We start from the raw sequence: 8,170 nt of genomic DNA, 5'->3' as shown, positions 1-8,170 counted from the left end.
TGCGTGATGACAGTTTTGGAAGGGACCTAAAAGCTCATCTGGTTCCAACACCTGCCATAGGCAGGGACACCTTCTACTAGACCAGGATCTCAAAGCTCCATCCAGCTCAGCTTTCAACACTTGCAGAGATGGGACAGCCACAACTTCTCTGGGCAGCCTGTGAACAGTGCCTTACCACTCTTACAGTCCAGCACCTTTTCCTAATATCTAATAGAAACAGCTTAAGGCTATTCCCTGTCTTCCCTGTTACTGGGAGGGGTTCGAGAAGTTCCAAAAGGTCAACAGCGAACAACAGCCGTTGGTCATCTACCGTAACCCTTGACAGCCACGAGCCCAACATTCTGAATTCTGGCAGTTAGAGGGACGGACCAATCAGCAGCCTCTGATCCAGGTACATCATAATGACTGAAGAACACCTTCAGCAGTTGGAGGGGCAGAGCAGCAGAAGGACAGTGCAGAGTGGCCTCCAGTCTTGCTTCTCTCTTGTCCTCTTTGGGTATTGGTGTCGTTCTGTGGAAGTCACCCAGGACCTTCTTGAGTCAGAAGAGGAGCATCTAAAAAAATGGTTAGAATTAGTCGTTTCATGGACCTTCCTGACTGTAAGCTCCCCAGACTTAGAGAGATTGCAGACCTAGTGACCTCTGTTCGCTTCTCACGTGCCCGTAAGGCAAAGCTAACGCTGGCCTTGAGGCATAAAGGCTATATTCCAAAGCTGCTCCAGCTTTTCCGAGTCTGTGAGCTTGCAGAGAACACTGAAGGCTTGCATCTTCTATTTGACATTGTGAGAAAAATTCTGTACCTGGACAAAAACATTCTGTTTGAGGTGATGTTTCTGATGAGTGTATTCTGGATGTTGTCGGATGCCTTGAGTATGATCCTTGTTTGGCTGAACCAAGACGGCACAGGGAATCCTTTACCCAAAAGAGCCAAGCTACCGGAGGTTATTCCTACCAGAGACCCTGAACTCAGGGAAAAAAATCAACGAGGCATTCAGGGCACAGTACATTCGGGCCATCATCATGCCTAATCCATCGGATTTGAAGAGGGTTGTCTTTCTACCCTCAATTCCTTCATCAGCTCCAGGAAGAGGAGATTTTACGTGAGTTGCAGGTGAGTGTTTTTTTTAATGTGGCTTAGATGGGATCTGTAGAGATCCCTCTGGCTGTACTTTGGAAATGGTCTACAGCTGGTGAACACCATACAAGTTAATCACAGGCACTTTCATTTGCACAATGTTTTGAATGCTTTCCCTTCCTTCTGATCCCTTGGATTTTGTATTTTCAAAATCATACATTTCAGGTCACTGTCTTAATACTTTTTATGGGCTGTAACAAGATAAAGTCCTGCTCTTTGGTTGCCAAGCAAATTCTTGGAGCTGGTTTTCTATAAGTATTAAGGAACATGCAACTTCTGGTATTTTGTTCCAGGGACACTTACTACACTGTGTTCCATGTAAAGGGACGCAGAGAAATGGGTGGACAGATATGGCAGAAAGCACCAGAACACTTGAGAGATGATGACGTTGCCAGGTTTTTGGAGTCTGAAGCATTAAATGATTTACAAGACATGCAGTGTTGTCCTGTATTATCCTTAAATATCTCGTATCAGTAGAGGATGTAGAATCTGAAAAGCAAATAATAGTCACAAAAGTTTCCCATCTTGGCAAAGCAGAGTTCCTGCATGTGGAGAGCTAGTTTTACTGCAAGTAGGGTTCAGGAGAATGTGGCTGCAGCCACCTGTAATCTGTTAACCTCAGAGAGATGAACTGAGAAGGTGCTTTGCAATGCTGCAGATCCAAACGAGGGAAACTGATCTCCTTGGGATGTTCACAGTGTAGTAAGAATGGCTCAGGTACAGTAGGGCCAAAGTTTTCTCTTGGTTAGCCCTTTTTACATCAGAAGTGCACGAGTGGTTTACGAGTGGAAGTTTATGTGCAAAGTGCTCCTTTCGATGTGGGTGTGGGTATGGCAAATCCCACAGGGAGTCTATGGGGCTGGGCGGAACTGCAAAGCATAGAGGTGGCAGGGCAGAGAAGGAAAGGAAATGTCACACTCTGTAGACACGAATTCAGGGATCATCTTTGGGCTTCATGCCCTGCTACCAGCTTTACTGTGGCTCTGGTGTGCTGGAGATTCTCCAGCTGCACAGAAGTAGTGCTGAAAGACTGGGAATGATCCTGCTAGATGTGCACTCTACCATTTGCCTTCTTTGTGATAAAAATAATGACAGTGTGGAAAGTTGGACTTTGTGCCGTGTGGGATCCTGGAAAGATCATGCTTTCACTTTCCAGAAGGCACTGTGTAATTTGTGTTCTTTTTGTGCGCTCCACAGGAGGATGAAGAATTTTTGCCTGAAACTTTTACACGATTAACAAATGAAGCTACAGATGGAGAGCAACGATGTGAATTGGTAAGTCAGTAGTCTTGGTGGTTCCTCAAAGGCTTTAAGGGAGAGGGATGAATTAGAAAGTGAAACTGTTCTGAGAGTTCTGCAGTTCCAGAAGTACTTATGGAGAAGCAGCCAGTCCCCCCCCCCCCCCCCCGTACAAATTGTAACTGTTTCCTTCTTTCAGAGAGTTTTCTGACTCAAATGCACCAAACTTTTTTTTCCCCCTGTGCACCAGATGAAGTTTTTCAAGGAATTCTGTGCCTTTTCTTTCACGTTACCTGAGAAAAGAGATGAATTTCCTAAAACTTTGGCGAAGTTGGGATTTCTTCCAACTCTTGAAAAGTTAATGGTAAGTGAAAACTTGGAACTGGTTTCAATAAAACTATAAAATCATACAGTCATTAAGCCTTTTAAAATATTTTTATCTACTGAGCATCTTTTTACAAGTCTGATTGGAGACCTTTGCTTTGCTGAGAGTGGAGGTTTCTGATAATGTCCAGAATCCAGAAGCTGCCCACAGTTCTGCTCTGGAGTAACTTGGCTTGACTGCTCTTACTATTTTACTTTTGGAGAAATCTGAGGGCAGTGAAGTCCTTGTGACAAGGTAGTCAAAAGGTGAAAGAGACTTTTTCATGTGGAAACTTGACTGTTGTTTTTTTATTGGAGAAAATCACATCCCTTAAGGAAAGGTCTGAATTCTTGTTGCCTCTAGATGCTTACAGAAACTGTTGTGCACCTTGATTTGTACAGTGGTTCTTTAGTAGAAAAGGAATAAATTGTGGACAGCAGGTATAGAATATCAATAACGTCTTAGATATTCAAGCAAGTAGGATATTGTGAATGTTTCCAGCCTAAGTTAGGGTTCTTAAATTCACAGAAAGCTTTTTGCCCTTTCTAGAGGATGAAAATAGAAGGGAATGGATTTGCCTGGTTCCTTGTGGTTTTTCTGTAACTATATTATCTTGTTTATGAAAATTTTTGTGACAAAATATTCTGCAGTTTTTAAACTGCCTCTTCTTGGCAGCTTCATGCAATAAGAAATCCCAATCTTTATTTACTCTAACAAATTTATCTCTTTTTTTTTTATTTTTGTGTGTGAGGGAGTGGATGATCTGCAAGTTAAATCTGCTGCTACAGATATGTTGTCTTATCTAGTAGAATTTAGTCCAGCCATGGTCCATGAATTTGCAATGCAAGAGGCCCGACAGAGTGAGAATGTGAGTAAAAGTGATTTGGAGTTTGTTGAATATACCAGTTTTAGGGCAAACAGGAAAATAACCAGTAAAATACAAACGATATTTCTGTATTGTGTTTTAATTTTTGATTTTAAAAAATTGCAGTAAATGGGGACCTCATTCCGTTCTTGTGAATAATTATTTTGTGATTTCTTTCTTTGGATTTTTTTGCAGGATACCCAACTCATCACTCAGATCATTAAGCAGATAATCTGTAGTCCTGACCCTGAATTTGGAGGTGACCATCAGTTAATGGAGATTTTGCGTGCACTGATCAATCCAAAGAAAATGCTGACCACAGCTAGTGTAAGAGAACGGGAATGGCAGAAGACATGATACTGTCTTGTCAAACATAAAAGCCTGATATTCTCTATTGCTATTATTATGGGCAGAGGACAACAAATGATAGGGTTTTTTAATTGAGTGGCATGTGGTCTGACAGCAACTTTAAATAAGCAAAAGATAAGCTAATTTTGCTAATGCAAGGTATGTGTATGGGGCATTGTGCCAGTATTAAACCACACAGTCCCATGTGTCAGGGCCATAGAATTGTCTGGCCATAGCTCTCTCCATCTGGATGATAAATCCTGACCTATTTAAATTCATTGCAATGGACCAGAATACCTGTAAAATGGTTTACAGTTTTTTCTGGGCAAAACTACATGCATTTAAGAATGGTTTAAGAAGACTTTGTCAAGCACTTGGAGTCCCTGCTATTTTTTCCAGTATATATATTGGGGATTATTTTAATGACAGCTAGGTTGGTTGGATGTCTCACAAGTTTTTCCCAAAATAAAGAAATTGATCCTGTGTGAAGACAGTTCTGCAGACCCCAAAAACTCAGTAGAATTCTTTGTAAGCTGTTTCTTCTGTTACCACTCTTTTTTCATTTAAAAGGTTGTATGTATGTCAGTGTTTAATGAAGTTATTGTTGTTTTAGCATTTAGAAATATTTGAATTTCTTGATAACTTCTACGACCGTTACATTCATGTTCTTACTGCACCACTTCCGGCTGATGCATCAGAAGAATGGCATGATATAGGTAAGAACAATTTAATTTTTTTTCCCTTTGAAAGGCAGTACAGTCCTGGTAATAGCAACAGACTTTTGATGCCTGCTGGGAACAGGCTAGCTGCAAGCTTCTATTCCTCCAGGGACAGGGATTATGTGGGCAGGAGTTTTCATAGCCCTTTCCTGAAACTGTGAATGCTGACATAGCTTGATGGTATACTTTGTAAAGATGCACTTCCTTCATGTGTGTTGAAAATAATGTCATAGTTTTTACTAGTCTAATTTTAAAGAATATTTACTTATTATAATATCAAAAAAGGCAAAAAAAAAAAAAAAAAAAAAGCCACAGTTGTTCTGACCTTCCAAAGAAATACAGTAAAACAAAAATCCACAAAAATATATCAGAAACTGCAATAGCAACTAAATTTAGTGTATGCTGACAGTAGAGGATTTACTTTTTGTACAACTTAAAGCATTAATTTATCTTGTAGATAATTATCAAACGGCAGAAATACTTGCCTCAGTTTTGGAGCTGCTGTCTTTTTGTGTGGAACGGCACAAATACCACATGAAGAGGTACATTATAAACAAAGATCTCCTGAGAAGAATACTGGTCTTGCTGAAATCCAAACACAAATTTCTGGCCTTGTGTGAGTATGGAACTGCTGTGATTTATTTTTAAAGGCTTTGTGTGTCCTATGTGGAAGGTGTAAGAGTGTTGATGTACACTTGAACTCAGAATTCATGCTCATTTGCTGTGTTTCATTGGCTACAATTAAGTCATTTGGGAAAAAAGAGGTAGCAGCTATCTGTAGCACAGACCAATGCAGTTTGTGGGTGAGAGAAGAACTGTTGTCTCTTTTGAAGTCTACAGGGATCCTTTCAAATCTCCATGACAGGATCCTTTGGAATAAGATTTCTTGCCTCATTTCAGTAGAAATTGTGTCCTTTCTTAATAATGTCCTGAATCTGGTTCTCACTGTGGAGAGTGAATGAAATCCTGGGAAGCAGGATCTTTAAAGACTCAGGGCTGGTTCTGGGAGGGGAACACGGAAGAAGAACACACAGGAGTTGATAGTTTAACTTGACGCATGCTGGAATGCATTGCTGCTGGACTTGAGACAAAAAATCCATGATTCTTGATGACCTTCAAATACCCAGGAAAGTCAAAGAAGGAAAGAAAGGTTACCTGTCAACAAATCTGCTTCTGTGCTTCGGGGCTGCATCTTCCGCTTGGGATAACACCAGGTTTTTCAATTCTTCCGTAAGAAGGTGGCAGCCCTGTCATGTGCTTGTTGAATGCTTGAATACCTTTCTTCACACAGGTGCTCTTCGCTTTCTGAGGAGGATAATTGGCCTGAAAGATGAACTGTATAACCGCTACATCACTCTGGGAAACCTGTTTGAACCAGTTGTAAATGCTATGTTGGACAACAGGAATAGGAGCAATCTGCTCAACTCTGCCTTGCTGGAGCTGTTTGAATTCATCCGAATGGTAAGTTCAGCAGCAGCTTCAGCACTGACATGTCCATGACCTTGCAGGGCAAGAGGCAAAAGGAAGATTTCCAAGATAGCAAACATCCTGTTTTAATGGAACGGTCACAAATTTTGGGACGTTGCTGAGTCTATTGTCCATTTCTAAGGGAAGTTTAATAATTCTCTCTAGATTTCAGGTCTTTTCCTAAGAATAAATCTGATTGCTCCCCATTCGTTCTTGACAAGAATATTTTGGTTCTAGATAAGGAATCAGTTACTTTCCAAAATAAAGTTGAAAGCTTTCCGATTTTGTGCATGCGAACTTTTGAGAGTGAAGCCCTGTTTTGTTCTTATTCAGGAGGGCATTCAGCTCCTTATTGCTCATATAGTTGAGAACTTCTCTGATGCACTGGAATCTCTCCAATACATTCCCACATTCCAGGGACTGAAGACAAAATATGAGCCAGAAAAAGACCAGCCAAATCAGAAACCAAACAGGTATGGCCCAGTTTCTGTCTAACGAGGATGCCAGTGCCTGCCATTCTGCAAGCCTACTGGTTGGTTTTTAATTTCCCATAGAGCAGCAGAAGCAGGTGGCTGGGATTGGGGTTGGATTTCATTCCTTCTGAAAACTTCTTGGGTTAGAGTAATCCCCCATCTACCTTTTATTGAGTAGAGCTGATGTGGTCAGTAGATTAAATGTTCCACTGAGAAAACTCTCAGCTTATGAAGAACAGAATCTTGCTCTGTTCTTCTGAGTTAGAATTCAGTCTGCCTCATTATCAGCTGTGTATTTGTGAAGCTTCTGGTGAGGGTGAAAGCAGGGATGGAGCTGGATTGTCTTCCCCGAGTCACCTAATTCATTCTAAAGCTTTGGAAGCCATTTATGGCCTGACTGAGTCTGAAACATCAGGCAAAGCTTTAATCACTTGTCCTGTGTCTCTTGCAGTGTCTCCTCCAAATTGCCTGGTGAGACATTTGTCAAAGGAGCAATGAGCTTACGGGTGGATGAAGATCAGTTCAGTGAAGGCGAAGAGAAGGCAGCTCCAATGCCACCAGCAAGCTCCAATGGCTCCTATCCACCATACACAGCCCAGACCACAGTGGAGACAGCCCCCAAGGTGGGAGAGAACTTTTATGGAAGCTCCTATCCTCGGGTAGGACAGCAGAGCAACCTCCTAGGGCTTCACTGGCTGTAATGCGGCACGGTCAGCAAATAGCCTTGTACAGGGTGTCTTAGGGATAAAATCATCCAAATCCCTGACTACTTTCACCAAGAATGAAACCCTGACTAGTTTAGGGTATGGTTTAAGGAGGATAGGATGGGACTGGAGTCTGCTGTTATCTGGTGGACACAGGGTAATTTTGCCTCTTCTGCATAACTAAACTGTTCCTACTCTGGCTTTCTTCCCTGCCCAGCTAGTGCTCTGTGTGTGTGATATACAGATGGGATTGCCTTTTTTGGAGTCTATTCCCCATCAGGGAATGAATACGTGTTTTTAAGCAGACAAAATGTAGGAAGTGATACCTCTTTTGTGCCTTTTACAGCTGAGCATTATTTGAATCTTAGCTTCCGAGGAGCTAGAGAAAACTCTGGCAAGAATTTTATTGCTCACCCCTTTTGACCTGGGGGCAAAACAGATGTGCAGACTGTATTTTTTTCAATGTGTGAATTTCATTTTTGTACCTTTTTCTAATTGGCAGAGAGGTCTATTTGAAATATTTGGTTATCCAGATGATGAAGATCGTGAGACATCTCCAAAGAAAAGAGCTCGTCTGGATTCCTAAAGGAAACTGAAATTTCTAAATAAGGACTTTTTAATGGGTTTTCCAATGCTGCAACTATTTAATGTCAAAATATGGAACCAGCTGCAGTACATGAAATATATCTCTCTTGTAATATATGTTATTATAGAATAAGAATGTAATGGTAATATATGTTTAAATTATAATAGAGTAAAATATAATATAAGTAATATAATTAATATTATGCAATATAGTAGTAATATGTAGTAACATATGTTAGGTAAATTGCTCCTGGAACAGTTTAAGGTGAAGC

At 40.9% G+C, this 8,170-nt stretch overlaps 1 protein-coding gene, 1 long non-coding RNA gene and 1 pseudogene across 3 annotated transcripts; all 3 read left to right on the top strand.

The window, feature by feature from the left end:
- Positions 1-583: 583 nt before the first annotated feature.
- On the top strand, positions 584-1,114 carry LOC306816576 (serine/threonine-protein phosphatase 4 regulatory subunit 3B pseudogene; annotated as a pseudogene). The gene has a single exon. The product of its transcript is annotated as a serine/threonine-protein phosphatase 4 regulatory subunit 3B pseudogene (transcript).
- Positions 1,115-2,367: 1,253 nt separating this feature from the next.
- Positions 2,368-3,892, top strand: LOC306816577. The gene is made up of 4 exons (XR_013777714.1): positions 2,368-2,409; positions 2,624-2,737; positions 3,489-3,605; positions 3,798-3,892. It is a non-coding gene; the product is annotated as an uncharacterized lncRNA (long non-coding RNA).
- A 341-nt stretch (positions 3,893-4,233) lies between these two features.
- LOC306816575 (serine/threonine-protein phosphatase 4 regulatory subunit 3B-like) lies at positions 4,234-7,899 on the top strand (the record flags this gene model as incomplete). Its single annotated transcript, XM_079333004.1, has 6 exons — positions 4,234-4,249; positions 5,127-5,285; positions 5,961-6,130; positions 6,470-6,609; positions 7,061-7,268; positions 7,816-7,899. The coding sequence occupies 6 exons, from the start codon at positions 4,234-4,236 to the stop codon at positions 7,897-7,899; spliced, it is 777 nt and encodes a 258-aa protein (XP_079189130.1).
- Between the last annotated feature and the right edge of the window lie 271 nt (positions 7,900-8,170).

Source organism: Erithacus rubecula (genome assembly GCF_903797595.1).
Source record: "Erithacus rubecula genome assembly, contig: scaffold_676_arrow_ctg1, whole genome shotgun sequence".
Taxonomy (NCBI): Eukaryota; Metazoa; Chordata; class Aves; order Passeriformes; family Muscicapidae; genus Erithacus; species Erithacus rubecula.
Note: the sequence above shows the minus strand (reverse complement) of the source record. Positions and strands in the feature narration are given on the sequence as shown.